General features: G+C 39.7%; 1 protein-coding gene across 1 annotated transcript in view; it reads right to left on the reverse strand.

The window, feature by feature from the left end:
• kcnk9 (potassium channel, subfamily K, member 9) overlaps positions 1-19,267 on the reverse strand; it is a 43,435-nt gene extending 24,168 nt beyond the window's left edge. Inside the window, exon 1 of the mRNA XM_037793748.1 lies at positions 17,935-19,267. Within this exon, the coding sequence (XP_037649676.1) occupies positions 17,935-18,580 (646 nt within the window). The 5' untranslated portion in view covers positions 18,581-19,267. The remainder of the gene's footprint in view (positions 1-17,934) is intronic.
• Between the last annotated feature and the right edge of the window lie 4,791 nt (positions 19,268-24,058).

Raw genomic sequence — 24,058 nt, forward strand, 5'->3', positions numbered from 1 at the left:
ATTAAGCTTCCTTCCTTATATATTAAACAACATTTGAGACATTAATTTAAAGGTCTTCCAAATACTGATGTCGATATTTGATACAGCTGAGTTAGTGCAGTATCTGAATTAAAAAAAAAAAAAACTCAACTTGGATACCATCTAACCATCTTATATATATATATCTCATATACAGCATAAAATTACTTAGCATGCATGTTATAAGATTTCATATCAATATTTCAAGGAAAAAACTGCATTAATGTTTTTGTATAATTAATAAGCAGGATCCATTTGCAACGGATGTCCTTCATGTTATTTGTATTACCATGAAAAGTCATCAGTCATGTTAGATAAGTATATAGCACATCAAGGTTAGAGTTAGTGATAGCTAACTTTTCTCTACCTGGATCACTGTCTCCATCAAATATTATATTCACATTTGCATTCAGTGCTAGTGCATTTTTGCCAGAATGGTAGAAGGTGTGCTTGTTTTATTAATTGCAAAGTGCAGGAGTTCACTGTGCACATGTGTTAGAGCTGCAGAAGCAGGTGCATTGAACAACACGTCCTATGCTACTCTTGTATTTTGACATTTACTGGCAACCAGAAGGAATTTCAACAAGGACAGAGATTTTAAAACAGCTGCTTAGTCACCATGTGTAACGGGATAACTTTTCCTCATACAATGGTTCGTGATATCTTACTAAAAGTTATTTCCGATCTCTAAAAGTTATTCCCTTTCAGAGATTTCGAGACAATAATTCACGCTTTATCTCTTCTTGCTTGGATTAAATATATTGGGGTCAGTCAGACAACTAGGCACACCTTCAGCTGGTGCAAAATGTGGCGGCGCATCTGCTGACAAAATCTAAAAAAATCATGCCATATTACTCTGATTTTAATGTCATTGCACTGGTTACCAGTGCAATTTAGAAATGACTACAATATTTCCAGCGTATCTCCGTGACCTTTTACCTCACTACTGTCCCCCTTGAATGCTGAGGTCATCGGATAAGCTGCTGCTTTCTATCCCTGATATTCGTTTGAGGCATAAAGGTGACCAAATGCCTTTTCTGTGGTCCGGCCCAAGTTGTGGACTTGCCTCCCTCTGCATGTTTTATCAGCCCCCACATTCAAATGCTTCACATCCAGGCTTAAAAACCCACTTATTTTCTCTGGCTTTCGATGTGTATTAGATATTGTCAATATTTGTTTTTGCCATTGTGTCATTTTCTGCCTTTTTCCTGTTTACTGTGTAAAGCACTTTTTGGTCAACCGCGGATTGTTTTACTGTGCTATATAAATAAACTGAATTGACTTATCCCTCATTTTTCGTGCGTTTCCCTACAACTGTCCAGCAACACGTGACGTATGTGTCGATTTCCACTCGTTACATGCATACAGTCTTTTCAAAATAAACTTCCGTCTTCACAGGAAACAACTTGGTTGGGTTAAGGCAACAAAACTACTTGGGCTTAGGAAAAGATCGTGGTTTGGGTTAAAGTAACTCCAGAAGTGGCGTAATTTAGCACGGTAGTTACAAATGAATCAATGTTAACTTCTGGTACACACGGGGTACGAACATGAGTCTCCTGTCGCTTTTTATACTTCCTGGATTACGTTGAATACTTACGAATATGTGGATTACATACAAACTGATTTTGTGGGATATATATGAATTACAGTGCATTATTTTTCGTAGTTATAGCTACGAACGGTGTACGAGAACAGCCTGAACGACACAATAAAACCACGCTTCTTTTCCTTTAAAGATACTCCAAACAAACACTTGATTTATTATCCCTCTATCCTCTCGTCAGTGTTCAAGCAACATGGCTCCTCTCTAACAGCTGCTTAAGAAGGACACACCACCTGGACCCCGGGCCCCCTGACTACAAAGAGGCACTACGGTTCATCAAACAACAGCTCAACAATCCCACTCCACTCACCCTGGCCCACTTGGGCCTAGATGAGCCCAGCGTGCTCGTCGCTTTACTCTACTCTGCTTCGCTTGTGCTGGAGTGGAACAGCCAATCACCACCACTTGAATCCTCTAAGAAACCCTGAGGGGGAGAGGAAGCTTCTTGCTGGCCCTGTGGGCATTTGAACATATTTATGTGTATGGTAGTGGCTTCTCTCTTCACACAGATGAGAAAACACTCAACAAATGCTGGCCACGAGCCACTGACGTTGTTGTGATGGATGCAATCAGTGGTACAGTGCGGAGAAGTAGTACCCACAACATCGGAGGAAAGCAGTAGGAACGGCACAGTCGGATGTATGCAACAATTTATTCAGCCTGTTTGTTTCAGATTACCTACGTTTTCTAGCTGTTGCTTCATCTCTCGTTGGATGCTGTGCACCTCGACCTCGGGGTAGTTGCTGTTTCAAGGTAGATAACTCTTCGAGATGAGTGACAAGTGTTGAGCCAGGAATTAGACCGAAGGGAGTACAGCAAGATTTATGAATCACGTTCAGCCTAAAGGTTAGGAGTTAAGATACAGTAGCTTTAAGGGTCCTGTCTCCTGCGTAAGATTTGAGGCTTATCTTGGCTGCAATGGATGAACATTTTCACATGCCATTCAAACTCAGAACCTCGACTTGTATTAGGAGTACAAGAAAAAGCAGAACTCTTTTTTGTAGCTCAAGCCTTAGTAGGAAGTTGGAAGAATAATTGTAGTTTATGACAGCCTATGTCTTATTTGCATAGTTTGCTAGAAGTATAATTACATAGCCCACACACTGGACTTCAGCTTTTCAATACTTTTATTACATATGTCTATAATTTTTATTTTTTAAATTGATCCTTTATTTTTCTTTTTATTATTAAAGGTCCCATATAATGCTCATTGTCATGTTCATATTTGTACTTTGTGTTTCTACTAGAACATGTTTACATGCTGTAATGTTAAAAAAAACACATTATTTTCCTCATACTGTCAGCCTGAATATACCTGTATTTACCCTCTGTCTGAAACGCTCCATTTTAGTGCATTTCAACGGAATAGCAACAGAACTGCATTGCTAGGCAACAGTTTGGGTCCAGGTTTACTTCCTGTCAGCTGATGACATTCACATACACTGCAACCAGGAATAAACTGGGACACATTTAGAATGTTTACGTTTAAAACCGTGTAATGGTCTAAATATTGTATATTTGTCACATCACAAATGGACAGAAATCCTAACAGCTTGTTTCAAACGCACAATTTCTGAATACGGGCTCTGTGTATTTCTCTGTATATTGAACGTTTCAATACTTTCAAAGTATTTATATAGCACTTAAACCAGCTTTATACTATAACAGACATGACAATCTTACTTTTTACAATATGGGACCTTTAATGTTGGGTACACACTACACGAGAATCAAGACGATTTTGGGCCCGGTTCCCCCCCCTCCCAACAATCGTCAGCAAAGCCCCGATTTTTTTGATGGTTCTAAAGATTATCTTAACAGATATTCCTGTGGTGAGAGGTATGTTAAGAGTGTTTTTACATCCCCCGATCTGTTAGGAAGTCCATTGTGGCCGCATTGACCTCAATTCGCAAATATTAAACTTGTTCAATATTTACGATTGGATATCCTGTGTGGAGAAGGACAGCCGATGACGCAGTCACGTGGGAAAGAACGATACAAATTGAGAACCAAGTTGACTGAAAAAGGAAGGACACCGACTGTGGTCACGGGGGCCGTGCATGGTTAATGCATGAGCTAATGCTAAATGCGAAGCATAAAGTAGCAGTAAGATGGACCTCAGAAATGGAGGACCAACTTGTTGATTTGTAGCAGCAACATGAGTGTTTATTTAACGTGTCTCCATGACTTCATCCATATTTTTTCTTCTTCAATTTTCAGTACAAAGTAATGCAAAAATTAAAATCAATAATTCTTTCCCTCGTTGTCCGCCATGTTTTTTCACGTTTGAAGAACTTTTTTTTTTTTAGTCAGGACTCTTGTTGTTCATGAATGGAATCTGTTAGTGTGTGGTGTTTTGGCTGTTTTGCTACTATGGGAACAAAACTGTTAAATTGAACATAACATGTTGTTATGTGTGGGGTCTCTCACATTTTCAACATCTGTTAAGATTTGAGAAATCGTTAAAGCAAAAAACTGCATTCTTATTACACAGTTTTGCCTTGCCCTTATCATGTCATTCCCACGCCTTTTCGTGCGACCAGGCTGAACCGGCAGGCTGACATTGCCATTCCAAGAGCAAAAAGGTCAAAATGGTCAAAATCAAAACAGCAGAGGGCAAGATAACCTGACTTATAGCCTCTAGTGTAGACTTCCCATAATGCACCATAACAGCATCTTGATATCCTACGATTCTCTTGTCTTGTTCCTATGTCTTTCATACTCCACACTTCCAGTATGTAACAAAGGCGTTGTTATACAAACAGAGATAACCCCTGATGATGTCATCAGAAAATGACCTCTGATGACATCATCAGAGTTATTTTCTGAGACTTGGAAAGGCTCCCTGCAGAGCCACAGACAACATTACACAACTGTCCTCAGGCTGAGTAGGACTTCTTAGGACGATGATGTAAAATGGAATGAGTGCCCCTTTAAGACGAGGATGGTTGGACATACTAAAGTCTTTCATATCTCTCTTTCAGACTAATAATATCTCATGTCATTTGTTTTTTTTAGGATAAAACCGCGGGCACAAACTGCGTTGTACCGAGGGACCTTGTGTGCACGGTTTAAACAGACCAGCCGGCTCCAGAGCCAGAGACTCCCACAGAGAGCATCAGCACCACAGGAACACATTGCCATCGATCTGTGTGGAGACCTCCATCAAGCTCCCAGTAGGACGCTCCAGCAAAGTGAAAATAATCTACTGGCAACAAAGTGCAACTAGGGTGAACGCCTCGAATCATTTTTCAATAAGCAGCAGTCAGACGGTATTAACAACTTTGTTTCGAGAAGAAAGGCGAGCTCAAATTCATCCGGCATCATAAGGCATTACAGCAGCTGCCAAGCAGCAAAGGTGTTGATTTACAGCACAGATTTGATCTCACAAATTGGGGACATGGAAATAAAATCTCAAGTGAACAAAACCACTAAACGGTTCAGCAACACTCCATTAATCATTGATAGATCTTGCAGGATACGTCCAGGTAATGTAACACCGGTGTCGAGGGGATAGCAACACAAGAATCTTCACTTATTTTTGTTTTAATCAATGTTCCTTCATTACAAGTACTAAATCAAACTGTTAAAAGAAAAGTGCAAAACACTATTTAAAATTCCGGTTGCAATTACTGGTGTAAACAAATAAGTCCTTCAATGAATTTAATACTGCAATACATTCATGCAGTTCATATTCATCAACCACTCTGAGTTTATGATGCTTAAATAAATTAAAATGAACATGGATTTATAAATTAGTTTGAAGTGAAGTAAAGAAGACAATGTTCGTAGGCTGTGCATTACATAATGAGTTATGTATCCAGCTCACATACTGATCATCAACAGCTGTTTAAACCACAGGGGGATGGGCCTCCTGAGGGAAACATACTAATTATTAAAACTTTTGGGATGATTTCACACTTTGTCTTCATATGTAGTGACATGGACGGGATCTGATGAGCAAACTTGTAAATCAAGTAACCTGTAGGATTGCCGCTGCCCAGTGGGGCTATTTCTTACTTTCTGGAGCACTAGTAGATTAACTATGACATAGTAAGAAGAAGAGTCTACCACACTAGCAGTGTGAAGCTGTTCACAGCAGAGATTTGAGCAAAATGTGGATGTCTCACAATGACAATAATAACATGCTAATGTTATCGATGAAAATATTTAATCCCAAATTAATTGCACATTTTTTTATCTGTTTAAAATGTACCTTAAATGAAGATTTGTCAAATATTTAATACTCTTATCAACATGGGAGTGGGCAAATATGCTGCTTTATGCAAATATATGTATATATTTATTATTGGAAATAAATTAACAATACAAGACAATGACAAGTATTGTCCAGAAACCCTCACAGGTACTGCATTATAGCATAAAAAATATGCTCAAATCATAACATGTCAAACTGCAGCCCAACAGGCAACAACAGCTGTCAGTGTGTCAGTGTGCTGACTTGACTATGACTTGCCCCAAACTGCATGTGATTATCATAAAGTGGGCATGTCTGTAAAGAGGAGACTCGTGGGTACCCATAGAATACATTTTCACAAAATTACAGTCAAAATGTTTTACAAAATTTCTGTCTATAATAGTTATATCAATATTTTAGTCTGGATAAACAGACATTATTGTCCCTAGAGCCACGCCGCTAGCGCAGCTAAACATTGTCTTGTTAGACAGACTCAAATCACAAAAGGAAAGTTTTCAATGCTGTGAGCATCAAATGAAACGCCATTCACCTCCACTGTATTGGGGTGGAGGCTTAAATCTCAGAGACAGATAAAGTATTGCTTGATGCCACTAGAGGTAAGTGAGTTTTTATTTTTTTTATTTTGGTGAACTAATCCTTGAAAAATAACCAAATGCTTTTGCCTTGAAACCAAACGTGTCTCAAAAATAAGACTGACGAAGATTTAACGGCACACTGTAAAAGAACTGTGGAAGCGAAAACTGAATTTATGTTTTACTGCCATTCATATGATATTCTGAGTGCTTTCTATAAAATGAGCTCAATTTGTTTTTGTTTAGATGACTGCTGAAGGTTGCCAAAAACAACATAAAATCTGTGAAAAGGACCTTCTGACGACATTTACACATTGTCTCGTTAGTCTGAAGATTTCTTCCTCCATAAGAAAACACGACATAAGCTATTAATCATTGCATATACAACTGTTATGAATCTCTATCATGCATAATGAATGAGCAAATCACCTGGATTTAAAATATGCTCAATCATTTTATTAACTGCTGCTCGAGAAAAGACGTCGTGGAATCCGATGTCCTTGATGTATTGGAGATTTACATAATCCATACTAAGTAATGGGACACCCGCGGTATTACAGCCCATATGTCATCAAGAAAATTCAGATGAGCAAGCGGGTTTTATTGACCCTCTTCGTGGTCGCGCTTTTTGATGTTCGGATGAGTTTGAACACCGACACAGCTGGAGAACCATCAACAGGTTCTCTTTGAAAATAAAGGCTGCCTGCCGGGAAAAGCAAACCAGGAAAAGTGCCCTCATGTACTGTATAGTGTCATTGTACATCCAAGCTCTCCAATCAGTCCCGGTGAAGATGCAACGCAGATGGACAATCTGTGTGTTCGGCTAAACCGAGCCACCCTCCAGCCCGCGAACACACGGCAATCACTGTACATGCTTCACATCTGCAGGACTCCACCTATCAAGTTTACAGTGTGTATTATCATCCAGAGGAGGACAGCTGAGTGGAGGCAAAGTGCAGCTTTTAGCTGTGGCCCTGCACGGAATATCAGACAAATCACACAGCACGACTATTGTATGCAAATGCACCCTTGAAAACATTTCAATCCCCTAACCCTTATAGGCACCGTATCATTTCCTTCAGTCAAACATGTTTCTTATATTGTATCTAAATCAAATATAAAAGTTTTCCTGTGCTGAGGGACCAGATTCGTTTAAACCATAAATGTGTTACGGACTGAAGGCTTTACACAACTTAACTAGGATCTGAAATTAGCACCAACTGCGGGTAAATTGTTGGCAGTGGTAGGTGAAATCGTCAGGCCATCCGCCACTTTGGCAGACAAACACTAGGGATGGGAATAGAGAATCGTTCCCGTTGAGAACCCCTTGTAATCTCATGCTTCCGTGACTATTGATTCCTCTGTATTGATGCTTTCTGACAGTTACGCATACACAATGACACAAAGGGCATACGCACGCTGTATCATGTTTCAGTTTGTTTTGGACAGGAGCTATGGCGGGGAGAACAAAAACACTCCAAAGCATGGTGCTACTACTACTAACCCTGAGGGGACACACCCTACTACAGCTAGTGACATCACCTGTTAGAAGTCAGTGGGCAGCACAGTCCTGCTTGGCTAAATAACATAGCTACTAACATTTACGGAGGTTCCATTGAGTTATTATTATGGTGCGTTCAAGCTCTCTTACTCTAAAGTAAAAATTACAATTGGGCGAAGGTAAATTCTAACATTATCATGATGCGTTCAAATGTAATCTTGTAAAATTAAGTTTTTGGCAAGAAACTTGAATAATTACAGTTGTTTGTAGGAGATGTTTTCACAGCCATATAAAATAGACAATAGAGAGGGAATTATGACCTGTTTAACTTCCTAACACTAGCTCTAAGCAGCTTAAAATACATTATTAAAAGTAATGCCAAGATTTTATTTAATCAAAGCAAATATTTAAATAAAAGTACAATCATTTATTTCCTAATCATTTGAATTGTGTATTTATGCAAATAACCACTATAGATGACAATAAGAAAGTAAAGTAAAGTACCCTCGAACCCACAAAAAATAGGGCTCCCCCGGATGCTACGATGTAATTCGAACACTGGAATTTACCATGCATGTAATGTTTTTTGTGTAAAATATATCAAACATTGAATGACATCAGATCTAAAATGTTATTCCTTAATTTAGCGCATAGATTTCAAAAGAGGCAGAAAACATTTCTGAGTGGCAGACAAAAGAAAATCCTTGCCTGCCACAGTGGCAGTGAAAAAAGTTGATTTCAGACCCTGACCTAAACACATTTATTTTATAGAATATGTAATAAATAAATACAGAGAGTTTAAGGAGACAAAACATGGTGTTTTTCTAACAGTATGGTCTATCATTAAAATCTTCATAGTTTACATATCAGTAGTAAAAAGCCTCATATTTTATAATGGCTTCTTTGAATGGGTTAATTCATAACGCACTCTCTTTTAGTGGACTCGTCCTTCTGGCACATAAACTGTATATAATGTGAGAGTGCAAGTCAAGAAATCTGTAAGTGGCACTTGCTGCGCAGCGTAATGGAAACTGTGACTGGCACAATAGGTCCAACAAAAACATGTCATCTGACTCATCTTCGCAGAGAGCTTTCACTGGAGAGGACGGGTGATGAATTTATCTGTGAGGATGCTGAAAGCCACTTGTTTAGCACTACAACATAAAAGCGTTTAACTATACTAGTATGCAAATTAAGCCTAATCATGTACCATTTTCTTCACCTTATGTGAAATTAAAGTTACCTTGGACCCTATTTCCCCATGTTTTGTGTCCAAGTGACTAACGGAATTGGTCCAGTATTGAGGAATAAATGGTAAATGGACTTGCATTTATATAGCGCTTTTCTAGTCTTCCGACCACTCAAAGCGCTCTACACTACATGTCAGTATTCACCCATTCACATACACATTCATACACTGATGGCAGAGGCTACTAAGGCGCCAACTTTGCCCATCAGGATCTAATCTAAATATTATGTCACAACGATGGCTATGCGTTCGGGAGCAATTTGGGGTGAAGTGTCTTTGTGATCGAACCACGACCTTCCGATTGGTGGACAACCTGCTCTACCCTCTGAGCCACAGCCGCCCCAATAACGCTGTAACCACTGCCGAGGGGGGGCGCTACCATTTTAACAGGAGGGAAACACTACTCGACGGAGGAACAGATTTTAACGTAACACCAGGCAGCCGCGAAACGAGCTGCGAGGGCGTCAATGTAACGTTACGGCCATTAAAAGTGCTTGTTTTTGCCACTGACAGGCTCACATTGTTATTAAAAATGTGTGACAACATTATAGAAAGGATCCTACAGCGAATTAAAACGTTTTTCTAACCTTTCGCTCTGTTTGTTATTGTGTCAAAGTTCCGCTCAAGGAGAAGTCTTGTTGCGAAATCTGAATATCCGTATACTCTGGCTCAAATAAATACGGACGGAATTCAAAGACATCATCCACATTGTTGAAATCATCTACATTTTTAACCATGACATAGAAAAAAATGTTTAGATAACACTAAACTACGCTTTCTGTACTCCAACACAACACACTCGAATAACTCAGCTATCCCTCAACATCCTTTGACCGTTGTCTTCCGGCAACACTTCACCTCGCGAGATTTCAGAACGAGACTTCTCCTTGAGCGGAACTTTGACACAATAACAAACAGAGCGAAAGGTTAGAAAAGCATTTTAATTGGATTTAAATGGATGAGATTACAGTGTGTAATCTGAAAGGGTCCACTCATATTATCAAATCCACGGATGATTGTCATCCATCTCTGCAGTTCACCTCAGCTATTCAGACTGTTTTTGAGCATTTTAGCTTGCTTTGTTTTGGTTCTCCAGCGCACAATTTCCACTCATCCGCCTCATCTCCAGCAACAGCAGCAGACAGCTATGTTCAGCAAAACAAAGCTCTGATGAACCAACTGTATGGTACAATTAGTTGTCAACTATAGCTCCGTGAAGAAAGTGAAGCTTTTAGGAAGCTAAACTGACAAATATTTGACTCAAGAGTAAAGAGAGAGACCAAAACAGAGCTAAAAATGAAAGTGAATATTGGACTTTAAATTTGTCAGGTGGCCAGAAATATGAATCCAGATGAATGCTGATGTTGCTCTGTGTCTATTGGATGTGTAAATAGGCAAATGTTTGCTAGCATGGTCGCCATAGCAACTTAATTAGCCAATAATCAGAATCAGAAAAACTTTATTGATCCCCATGGGGAAATTGGGGCATTACAGTTGCTCTCCAGAAGATGGAAATAAAGGAGTATAACATGTCAGATACTGTGTTTTCAGCCTGTTCTGCTATAGACAATAAATTAATGCAGTTTTAATGAGGCTTTAACAAACTCAGATTATATTTTTACGTGAGTAGAATCTTAATACATACAAATATATTTTCAATTTCTGTAAGCTTTTAAAATCAAGACGCTACTTTTGCTCAGTGTTTCTGTGATTTTGCGTTCCTGTAGTTAGTGATCTATTCTTTTTCTGTTTCCTGCTACTACTGTTCATGCAAACCAGACATTGTTATGCTAATTATGTTACTCTGACTACATCATAATCCGTCAATGACACTGGGGATGTATCGTATCGGTTTGCCATTACATTTGTCTGGTATTGGCCTTTTATTAAAAATGACATATTGGTCAGTTTTGTCACTCATGAACACAAAATGATAGTGGTTGCCAACCGCAACAGCCTGTAAAATGTGCAATTAATTTTAATTCTCTGAACACATTTTTCATTTAGTTAAAATCGCACAAAAAAAATATGACTTTAAAAAGCATTTATGTTTTTGTCTGCCATTTAATGTGGTTTTAAAGTGCTGCTCACCCTGATTAAACTTCATTAGTCCGGGTTTCAGGAAGTGTTTTGTTAATGCTTTGGTGACGGTCGTAATGCTGTTTCAGAGGCTTTATTATTCAAGCAAGTCAATGTGTAATTTACACATTTATAGAAAAAAACTTTGATACAATTTGGGTTATTATTAAACTAAACTGCCTATCTACTATATATAAACATCACATGTTGATGATTCCAGACATTTAGCAGAGACGACTTTCACCTTTATTTTAAGCTGTCTGTAGTCTCCTGGCAACATGAGCGAGCGCCTCGACACTGCGAGAATGGCATATTATATTATATATAGAACACCTTGCGTTCACCACATGCTGTCATTACTAAGTGTCACATTGGGTGCAATTAGTCACAGGTAGGCCTATAAATACAGTCAACTCGCAGGGTCAGTCTGAATGTGCTCACAGCCTCACAGTCATGGCGACTGAGATTGGCCCCGCAAGACAGCTGGTCTGACATGTGCTAACAGTATCACAGCTGGGCTCCAGTTTCAGACCTCCAGTCATTTTTTGGGAGCAGTTTATGGAGGCATGATGATAATGATGATGAGCATCTGATCACGGATTATTACAAGTTCCCTAAAACTGAACATTTTTACTTTGTTTGGCCTGTCTATCACTAATGTCAGTCAGGTGAGGCCTCCAGCGGTAGATTACAGATACTTTTAATCCTCCATGAGGAAGTGTGTAGCTTCAGATCCTCAGTTTAAAGTGCAGGATTGAGATTCTGCCTTTTTCATACTGCAGCTACTACTACTACCATAACTACTGCCACTACAACTGCTATTACTACAACTGCTGCTATTACATATACTATTGCATTTTAATGGCACTGGAATTATATCTGACTGCCACACATCCAAAGAAAATACATTTGATACAAACTCACTATTGATGCTGCTGCAACCACCAATGCTGGACTAAAGAGCCTCATTCAGTCTTGAAGGAGGTTGATGTGTTGGAATATAAAAATACAAATAGTACACAACCTCCATTAAAAGTAAGATTGTATTCAATGTTTGAAGAAAAACATTTTTCATGACAACCAATATTACCTGTATGCATATTAAACAAAACCGCATATTATGTCTCGCCTATCTAAAAGCTAAAGGTCTCTAGTTGCACAGTGAGGCGGTGCTGTGTGTTTTTATGCCGGTTATCGAGGCTGATTCCAAAAATATTCAGGAGGAAAGCAGGTTGTGCGAGCGGTGTGATTTGGGAGAAGTGGAAAGTGAGTCCCATTTGAGCCTTTCATGCTGTACATACTGATGATTTAAGAGTTTCAATTTTCCCCTGAAATGACTCAACAAAACGCTGAAACATCAGATGATTTATTTTCCTTTTCGATTTGGTTAAGTTTGCTAACTTTGTGCAAAGGCCTGAAAAAGAAGACAAAGGTTGGACTACTGCAGTACTGTCCTGATGTTTCACAGTATTATAATGATACAGTACATGTTATGTTAGTGATTAATGTATTGTGTTGTATTGTTAAAAGGTCTCAAATATAACTGAAACATTGGTTTCCTTTAGTTTTGGTCTTTTGTATTATTATTTGAAAATGTATTTCAGTGGTAGTCAGTCTCAGTCTAAAACTGCAACTACTAATACTAGAATTATTACTACAGCTGCTGCTATTAAAACTGCTACTACTACTACTACTATTACTACTGCTTCTACTTCTACTACTGCTGCTTACAGTACTATTACTGCTGCTGCCACAACCAATACTGCTACTACTACTTCTACTGCTACTACAGTACTACTTCTAGTGTTACTCCTACTGCTGCTGCTACTGCAAATACAGCTACCACTACTACTACTACTACTGCTTATACTACTAAAACTGCTGCAATGGCTAAACCTTCTACTACTAGTGCTACTATTACTACTTCTACTGCTGCTATAGTACTAATACTACTACTGTTATTATTGCTAATGCTGCTGTTGCTGCTGCTGCTGCTACTACTGCAAATACAGCAAATGCAGCTCCCACTACTGCTTACTGCTAATTCCAGTACTATCACTACTGCTGACACAGCCAATACTACTACTTCTACTGCTGCTACTACAATACTACTACGTTATACTGCTGCTGCTGTTGCTGCAAAACTGCAAATATAGCTACTACTACTACTACTACTACTACTACTGCTTAAACTGCTGCAATGGCTACCTTCTGCTACTAATGCTATTATTACTATTAAGGATACAATACCATTACTACTTTTACCATTACTTTTACTACTACTTCTACAAGGATATTTACTAGTGATGTTGCCTATGCAGCTCTGGAGACTTTAGTTGACTAAACAAGTACAACGTCCCTGAAGAGATACATCCCAACGACTTGACATCAGCCTTTAAATCACTTCTGAACATTAACGTGATAGACTGTCTTTATACACTTTTAGATTATATAATTTACTTTCCCCTTCAAATGTTTGCACATTCTAAAAGTTTTATTTTGTGAAAATAAAATGTACTTTTTATTTTGTGTGAGAAGGAGCAGACAAGGTCGCTAGATATAGAATATTTGTTGGAAAAAATAACCTTGAAAATAATGTAGAGCTCTTCAGATTTGTAATGAACACGTAATCAACAGCTTTCTGAGCAGACGTACCGGTGGCTCGCTGTATTGTTACATTTCTCCTGGGGTATTTATTCTTTCTTGTGATTTATTCTGCCGTAAATGTACACATTCAGCGGCAGTGAGCGCACAATCGCGTGGCACCACATATCTTAATCAACATCTTTGTACCATTTTTACTGTCCCACATGACGACACTAACTTTAATTAGTTTCCACAAACAGCTCGTATAGTTGACACAGTCCAAATGGTTTTCCTTATCTTTGCAGCAGAGTTTCATTTTGCACAAAGTTGCTTTCAATTCTTTCACTTTATAGTGGTCGGAAATAATTATTTGGAAATCTGTTGATGGAGTGCAGAAGAATAAGTCTAGTTTCATTATTTCTAAGGATAAAATGTTCCTCTGAAGCATTAACAGGTGAGAGTACGAGGTGATGAATCTCATGCTGTCAGCTGAACGCCATGTTTGAGTACGAATCTTCCAATCATTGAGTGAACTCATCAAATCAAAGCTCCGCTGTGTGACGACATGGATGGCTGGGTCAAATACTACCGTTCAAATAATTCTTAGCTATGGATTTAACCTGCCAGATGAAATGGGCCTGCCTTATGATGGTGAGGCAAATCACACACAAAAAAAAGATATCAAACTGACATCAAGACACTTTCTTGTGATTGTCTTAACTTCATGGTCTGAGGCATCGAGAAAAAATCCATCTATCCATCCAAACCTGCAGCAATTTCACAAAGAGTACTGAACATATTGTACCAGCAATAATACGACCAGATGACTGTGTGTGCAGTTTCATCTAATGATGGTGGCTTTGCTCATTTTCTCTGTTCTTAGCTTTATATAAAAAACTTCCTTTGAGTTCTATGAAAAGTTTGCGTGACAAAGCGGACGGGCAATGTAGTTTTTAGAAAATGTTACTGAGACAGAGGAATATCATATAGACAGTATATTGGATACTTGTTAGTCGGATCAGTTAATTGTTGGTTTATGGTCTTTTCATCATGGTATAGTAAAATATAGAATATCACCAGACTTTTCCTTTAAGATAAAATATGATTAGACAAGATTTACTTGATCTGCAGTGGAGGACATTTTGTAAATATCACAATAGTATCAGTGTTTCTGATAGTAGGTAGTAGTTCAGTCCAAGGGGACTTGGCTTTGGGAACCGGAGGGTCGCTGATTCAAGTCCCCATATGGACCAAGTATGGAGTGTGGGCTGGTTTGCTGGAGAGGTGCCAGTTCACCTCCTGCATGGACACTTTTTTTTTGCGAGTCTAAGTTAAGCCTCAAGTCTCTCTCAGTTATGGTTGTAACTATCATCTGCTGCTTGCCATTCGGTCTGCTTAGAACACTGCATAGCTATATCTAAGGGATTCAAAGCATGTAATGTATCATTACGTTCACCTATCAGCATACAGTATGAGCATTGATTAGTTAATACGATCACTTTGGCAATGCAATATGGAAAAAAAAAAGAATGAAAACTTTACTTTTAAGTAAATTAATGTATTTGGCCCCTAAAAATGGATATAGACTAACGTTACTCATAGCAAATGGAAAATATTGCTAACATTATTAGGCATGCAATAATAATCGGAACCGTTTTTCAATAACAGTTAAGAGTACAACCATATTGTATTATTTCACTGGGTCTCCAACTAATGGCAGCTTATAATCTACTGTGATTTAACACAGCTGTCTATAGCCTCTCAAACCCAGTGCAACTTGAGTCTAAGTCCCCATCTCTGCTGCAGAGGTGCCCTTGTGTGGTGACCCCACTATGACCCCACTATGACCCCTCTGAAATGCATGTGTGTGTATATCTAAGAGTGAAGAATACACTTCAATTACCTTGTGTTAATTGACAAATAAAGCATCACCTTTTTTTCCAATTCTGATCAATATGACAATAACATCACGGCATATAAAATAACCACCTGACGCCCAACACATTTAACTGTGTTCTACTGTTGTTTCACAGGATTCACAAGTCTGCAAACGTGTAAAAACAAAACATCCCCCTCAGTAAACTCATTCTGTGAGTTCATGATTACAATTTGCCTGAAATTCATTCATTCAGACAGCAAACTTTTGTAAAAATTATACCACAATATGCTCATATCATCATGTTCCACTGAGCAACACTGTAATTTGAATTAAAAAATCACTTGTTCTGCTGGAGTTGTTTTGTCTTCCTTTTTTCTTTGTTGCATTCTGCTACAACCAAAATGAATGCAATCACTGTCCTGTCTAACTTTTAATATAATTCCCTTTATTAATTTCAAGCACATGCATTTATAGCAGGGAAAGGTCTGGCTATGTCCTCTGAACTGTTCTCACTACTGTTAAAGAGTGTGATAATGCATTAAAGGGTCCTGTTTCCTACAGAGGAGACACAGTCGAACCACTTCACACAACATGAATATTACAATGGCTCTCCTCTCTGTAGCCTGGAAACAACAGTGGATCCACCTTCACTGCTCGGTGCAGCCGTGCCTGTTAAGTGTTGCCTGGCAAACTGGAGGAGGAGGACAGGCCTGGTGCATTAGTTAAAAGTCCTCATCTGGCATAACACTATCTGACTTCAATAATGGAGAAAGCGCTTCTCTCTGTGTGACCTCTGCAGGAAGAGATCTAGCTCATTTTTAAAAAAAAACGTCCTGCCACTTCATCTGAACTGATTGAAAGGTCGAGCTGGAACTTGTTTTTTTTTTGTTTGTTTTTTTTGGTAATATTGCATAATAATTCAATTTTGTGGTGATTAAAACGCAAGAAAGAATTGTGTTTTTTGATTTGTGGAGGGTACAAACAGAGAAACTACACCCCTCCTTTCACTGCTTGGAATAAATCTTTATGACGCAAATGCATCATCGGGAGTCGCGTCAAACTGATGTAATACATGTCTCCTTTTAAAGGAGGGAGGGGGGGGGGGGGAGGGGGGTCATAAAAAATAATGCATTTTAAGGATTCATTTGTCCTTTTTTAGTTTTCATGCTCACCAGATCTTACTCATCTTTTTTTTTTGTTTCATTTGCAATCACTTGTTGTAAAGCTCTCTGATCACACACACACACACCACTTGTTTGCAGCAAAAGTAAATCTATAAGGAATTAAAATGCCATATTAAATGTCAACCATGCAGGATCAGTATACAGTAGTTTCACTTGCTGAACTCTCCCAACCAACTCTATATAGGCAGCAGCGGCTGAGCTGAGAGGAGCTGTCCGTTCAGCACCACCTCGCAGCCGGCTGCATCTCTCACAAACATCCCCATCACTCCCACCCAAAAGCCTCGTCATCCTCCTGCACAGCTCCAACATCTACAAGAGTAAAAAACCCCCCTTTGCGTGTCTAACACTCTATAAACTCCTTCTACTCGGTCGGACTTCTGGAGCATGCGTCTCGTCGGTGACGCACCGGCAAAAAAGTTGAATCATAACGTGCCACATGCAGCTGCAACCGACGGAAATGATATGAGCGTGTTTTAACGCTCTTAGTCCTGAGTGCGTTACGTCATCCTTAAAGAGGTGATGTTTTTAAAGAAGGTCTCATATTCCTCATGTGGTTTGACCACACAGCTCCATCCTCGCAGAGCAACTCCAGAACCAGCCAGTGCAACATGTTGCTTAAAAAACTTTATCCTAAGACTCGAGGTATAGGGATAAAAAAAAAAAAAAAAAAAATGTTGGTGACTGGAAATGAAACATGTGCTTTTGCGTAATTGCTGCCTACAGTGTTTTCTTTTTTTATTGCCTTGGAAATAAATGGAACTGTCCTCATAATGAACCACGTCCTGTTGCGCAACAGTGATACTATATACACCGACACTGAGAGGCACCTGTAAATGATTAGAATAAAGACTTTATTGTCATTGTCATTGAAAACAAAGACAAACAGTTAAGCAGCAGTAAAAGCAAACATCAAAACATTCAAATCAAAAATGTAGACAAATAAATGGATCATAAAGTGCAGGTGCCATGATTATGGTTCAGCAGCTAGTGTTGGTTATATTGGGGAGGGGGGCTCAGGTTTATTATGGTTATACACAAACTTACCTATGGTGGTAATAACCGTGATGGCAAAGTAAAATGACCCTGCGAATTTCCACTGCACGCCGGCTCTGTGCGGCTCTGCCTCCATGATGATGGTCTCCAGTTTGCGGTAATCCTCCTCGCTGATGTTATATTTCCCCTGGAGACGCTTCTCCTCCGCTTCCAGCTGCTCCTTCTCACGCATCTCGAAGTCGGACTCCAGGGCGTCGAACACGGCGGCACCGACGAGCAGGTACGTGAACGTGCAGATGATCAGGGACAAGGTCCGCACGTTTTGCCGCTTCATGGCCAACAGGAACCGGCGGCCGAGGGGCTCATTTCCCCTCGGATTCCCCGGGAAGGCGCAGCGAGCGTGGGGGAAGCCGTGCGGACAGCAGCGCCTGGAGGAGGAGGCGGCAGCGGAGCGGCAGAAAGGTGCGCTCCTCCGGTGGTGACGGTGCGTGGAGGAGTCGGAGCAGCAGCAGCGGTGTTGGTGGTGGAAATCCCCCACCTTGTTGTGGTGATCCTTGTTGTGACAGAACCCCAGATCCTGCTCCTGGTTCGCGGAGAGACACAAGAGACTGCTCGATCGCCTGGACCAGGAGCCCTGCAGCCGAAAGACCCTGCGCAAGACCTGCCCAAACCAAGTCCTCCCGGTGCGCAGTGCCATCAACAAAAAGCTGCTTCCAAGAGGATGATCTGCCTGTTGGTCTCTATTCTCCTCAAAGTGAACTATGATCTGAATTCTTACCAATCAAAAAAATAAATTATCGGTGACAGGATCCTTGTTTCTTGCCACTCACTTTGTCTTTTTAAAATGTCCTATAATAAGACATATCTTTATTTTCTCGCATGTCTCTATAAGTTTCAACTGAACACCAACCTGTTCATTGTAACCTCATCAGCACGCGGGCTATTTATAGCAGCCATCCTCCAGTATATACAAAAAAAATCCTGTGAAATCCTGAAATCTTCCTCGCAAACAGAGGACATCCTCATCACAAATGTGCTGAGTCGAGAGGAGCATCAAGTTGGAGAAATGTTCACTCACAAGATGCGCAGATGAAACATTTTCACAGCCTTATTATTCCCCTCTTTCCAGCTGCTTTATTCCTGGATCACCACTTGTTAGAGGAATACAAAAATATCCCAAGCACGCAACAAATCACCGACAACAGGTTCCATCACAAAAAAAAAGAGTTTCCCCCAAATGGATCTCTCTTTTTTTAAGGATGTGTAGAAGATAAAAAAAAGACTTAGAATAAGTCAAATAGAGAGAAGGCTGGAGCGCGCTCCGTGCCCGCAGTGGCACTCATGCTCCGTTGCGCGCACATCCAAAAACTCTCCTCTCCTCTCCAGCTGGCACTGTCTGTCTGCTGATGACTTTAAACTGATTTTGGAGAGAATAAAAAAAAAAAAAAAGCATACATGTGTTTTTTTTCTTTCGTCGTGCGGGGGCCTCGGAGTTAACCCTGCGTGTCACGAACTGCGCGTATTTTCAAGGCTCCACATTTTTATGTCTCTCCACACACTCCAGACTCTAATCGGTGGGCGTTGCTCCTCCTGGCTCTGTGTTATTCTCTCTTTTTTTTTTCCAAGTGTCACGATTCATCCAGATCCTGGCCTGGAGGATCTAACTACCCCCCACCCCCACCCTGTCTCCAACACCACGCGACCTCCCACAATGACCACTCCTCCTCATTAGATGGACACAGAGGGGTTACTGACACTCTGATGGTCACATCGGTGCTTTTTCACATTCTGGCAGCAGCAGCAGCAGCAGAACCGGTTGTTGCTGCTGTTGCTGTTGCTGCTGCTGCTGCTGCTGTCCAAGGTGCTGGAGGCGGACGCACTGATGCTCTGCTGCGCACCATGCAAACCCAAGTTACTGTACACACACTTTGATGATGCATGCAACAGGGAGGGTTGAATATGAAGAGACCAAGACCCCTCAAGAGGTCAAAGGGCTCCATGCAGGTTCACAATGCAACAACTATACCTTTCGGTCATTTGATTCAATGTCAAATAGTTTGTCAATACTGTACGCACAACTAAAGCACATAAGCAACATAAAGTAAAGGAGTAATAAGGGCCTTAATGAATGTAACACCTGGATTTTTTTTTTTTTTTTACAACAGTCTACATTTGGAGACAAGCTGAAATTTATAAGATTGCATGAGTTTATATTGTAGAAGGAAACCTCCCAGCATGCACTGGAGCAAAAATATTGATGGACATGTCTTATTTTATGAGTGTTGCTCCATTTCAAAGTAAAAATCTATATGGGATTTTATGAAATTTATGAACCATGTAACCATTTAATATTGAGCTGCGATCTGATTGGTCTTTTAAATATATAGTTTATTTTATATTTGAGCATTAATAAGGAGTGATCCGAGGTTACCATATTTACTATGCAATTATTAACATTAGTCAAGAAAACGTTTAATATCAGAAAACAATCTTTCCTTGGATATGTTTATTCTCTCTTTAAAGTCGACATGTGATGTAAATAGATTAGTTTGGATTAAAGTACTGTTGTTGTTGTTGTTTGTTTAATTTTATTTTGGTCTCATAATTTACATTTTTAAACTCAAATTAAACTTATTATAGAAGTGTTAGAACAAAGAGAAAATGATTCCAATTTGGGCCACCTCATTACAGATTACTAGACAGTAACACACTGTGCAGGTACAGGGGAAAAAATGCTCAAATAGACCAGAAAAGTTCATCATATTAAAGGGGACCACCACCTAAATTGAGAACTCCAATATGTTATTTCCATGGCCGAGGAAAGTTCAATCACTACTTGTGAACATGAGCTTCTCTCACTCAAAGCCAGAAACCAGAGAAGTTAGTCTCAAACTTGTGATGTCATCTAGTATAACGTCTGGAGCTGCTCAATAGACTGAATGGGAGAGTGATTTCATGTTTTCTTTTTTATACCCAAATGAGCTTTATTCTATTGTAGTTACACAAGTTTGAGTTTTAGCTCTGGATTTGGGAGAGAGTTGTTCATGTTTACTAGTATTTTTTGGAGCATCTTAGACCATAGGAATAACATGTATGTATTTTGAAAAAAATGGATGTAGTTCCCCTTTAAGTACCAATGAAAAGTATAAATAACATCTGCATATGGAATAATATTAAATGCCAGTGACTACTCTCCACGGTCCTTCACCCCTTCGACCTGATGCAAATGTGGCTACTTTTTTCACATTTACTGGGAGATAATTAGAGAATAAATCCATAAAATCATATCCTGGACTGCCCTGGTGCAGAGCCTGGGCCAAAACCTCAACTTATACAACTGTATAGCTACTATTTTCAAATGCATTATCCATTATGTTCATTTCACTTTATTGCCTGGGACACAGATACTACTGTGTCTGAAGTTGACAGAGTTTCTGACATCTCATGAGGAAAAAACAAAGATAAAAATAGACGTTATTTTATTCGGCTTATTTAAGTGAGGTCTGGTCTTCCTGTTGCTGAATTTTTTTTTATTATCACATTTTTACAGCTTTTTTTTTTTTTACATCCACTCTTTGTGCGGAAGTTAACAAAATCTTCCTCCAGAGTGAACTGAGCGATTAGAAAAGTAAAAGCTTTTTATGAACTTATGAATTACTAATGTGTTTTATGTGTTTTGTTTGTGATGTAATTTCTGCTTCCTCCTGTAAGCTTTTAGAGGTTCACCACAAAAGACTCCTTTTTTTCCTGTCAGATTAATTTTTAGGTTTGCAAATTGTCCATGTTCTCCGTGACACTATAAACACAAACAGGAAGAACAAATTTGTCTCGGTAAGAAGTTGAGTGCATGCGGTATATAGCCGAGATGTCAACCGCAGTGTTTCATAAATGCATCCATTTAAGAGTCTAAACAGCTCCACTAATCAACAGCGTCTGGATCTGTAGTCGCTCTATATTTAGCTCCCCTTTCTCACATCTCAAGTGCTTGCTCGGCCCACCTACAGAACTCCTAATGCATTTCTGGAGAAGCTCAGAGAGAAAAAGTTTAATAATGGCAACTGCTTAGATTAGTCTCCATGGTAATGACACCGAACTTACAGTACAATTGCTATGTGCTCATCACACAGGCCTGCACAGACACACACACACACATCTTCTCGGAAGGCTGCATGACAGCAGAGTTTCCCTCCGTATGATCTAAACTGACAGCAGAGACATCAGACATGCACAATTAGGAGTGATGAATGGGAGAAGTTGGAGCTTCAACCCGGCTCGATTAACTGACTGACAGCTGAGTGCTTCTCTGTTCACGTCGCACCGGCAACAAACTGAACATACTAGCAACAGTCTGGAGATAAATCCTCGTCTTCTCACTCGTTTGCACTGCGCGTTGTGTGGCGAGGCGTCGTACATCATCCACACATCGATACCGGTGACACTAACAAGGTGTCTGTGAAGGATGGCGTCGCAGCGAACGATGGAAATCAACAAAAATCAAAACACGCAGAATTCAGTCATCTCAACTTGAATGATTCCAATAAATATGTCATTTTAGAGTCACAATCTGGAAGATCTGCTTTTCGTTCACTTTGGCGGCACCTATGGCGATGAGCGGTAATTACAGGTGTCTTTTTGGATCTCACTAGGTGGCAACCTCCTCTGAAAAGTGAAGCCAATGCTGAAGTGCCTTAAACTTGCATTCTTTCTAACAGCCAGCAGGGGGCGACTCCTCTGGTTGCAAAAAGAAATCTGATTGTATAGAAATCTATGAGAAAATGAGTCTACTTCTCACTTGATTTATTACCTCAGTAAACATTGTAAACATGAGTTTATGGTCTCAATCGCTAGTGTCAAGTCTTCTTCAATACAGCATGATGTTCATTTAGTAAATTATGGTCCCATTTAGAGTCAAAGAGGCCATAAAGCAGAGGATGCTTTAGGGCGTGGCTACCTTATGATTGACAGGTCGCTATCACGGCGTTGTCCGGTCTGGGAGTTGTTTTGTTTTAAAACTTTAACCTTTTCACAGTGTGTTTGTAGTTCATGAAAGTTGATTATAACATTTTTGGTTACCTAAAAATGTCCAGGACTACAAATGAAAATGACCTTTTAGCTATATCTGGTATGGTATATCTTTTGGGCATAGTCTCTGCTAAATAAACAAATAAATACAAACAAAATAACCATAACACAAGATCCATTGCTTTTCCTGGAGCTTTCAAATGCATCTCACGGCTTTAAAAAAATATAAATATATATAAACTCATTTGTCATCACTTGATGACAACAGAGCAAACCCCATCCACAGAAGAGGACCATGAGATGCAACTGAAAGCACATGAAGAAGCTAATAAATAGGATTTTCTTTAAGACTTTTTTGTCAAACATTAAATTTCTCTTTATTGCTTCCATACATAATGAAGCTTTGGTTCTGGTGTTTGGGGTAAATTTGATGTCACAGTTTGTCCCTTTTTAGGATTTATTGTGTTAAAGGTACATATTCTGACATGGACGGTTAGTGAACAAGGAGGAAAAAAAAGGTAGTTTTTCATTTCATGGGTACTTTAACTGTGAGGAAATTCGTACATACTGTAAGCTGCAGTCACATTTGAGAGTTCAGGCTAGGTTTATTTCATATTTAGCAGCTCGTGCGCCGCGCCAGATAGCGTAGTAATTAAGTCACAAAGTCACAGTGGATCAGTAAACATGCAGCGGATGAGGATTCCTGCGCGTTCCTCTGGCAGAGCTACAGGCGTGAGAGTGAAAGAGTAGTGCAGGTGTCAAATCGCTCGTCTTTCTTCGGCACACACCCATAATCCCCTCCGCAACTCCTACATCGCTGCTCTCCTGAGATCATTTACATATCAAGGTTGCCGATATATAAACGGACGTGACTTACCACTCGATACTGAAAGAGAGGAGAAAGGGATTTAATTGAACTCTGGCTTCTTGTAGATTCATTTGCATGAATGCTTTCGTGCAGATTGACACACTGTACTGTCTTCGGCAGCGCTCAAGGGGATTGCTTCTCTTGTTTGCTCTCAAACAACTCATTTCCCTCACTGTTGTAACTAGCTCGTATCAGGCGGGGAGGAAATGCATCAGCACAGATTGATGGATGATTGTTAGGCTGATTACGATCAGAATTACAGGTGTGCTGCAAGGTAATGAGGGT

Source organism: Sebastes umbrosus, chromosome 15 (genome assembly GCF_015220745.1).
Source record: "Sebastes umbrosus isolate fSebUmb1 chromosome 15, fSebUmb1.pri, whole genome shotgun sequence".
Lineage (NCBI taxonomy): Eukaryota > Metazoa > Chordata > Actinopteri > Perciformes > Sebastidae > Sebastes > Sebastes umbrosus.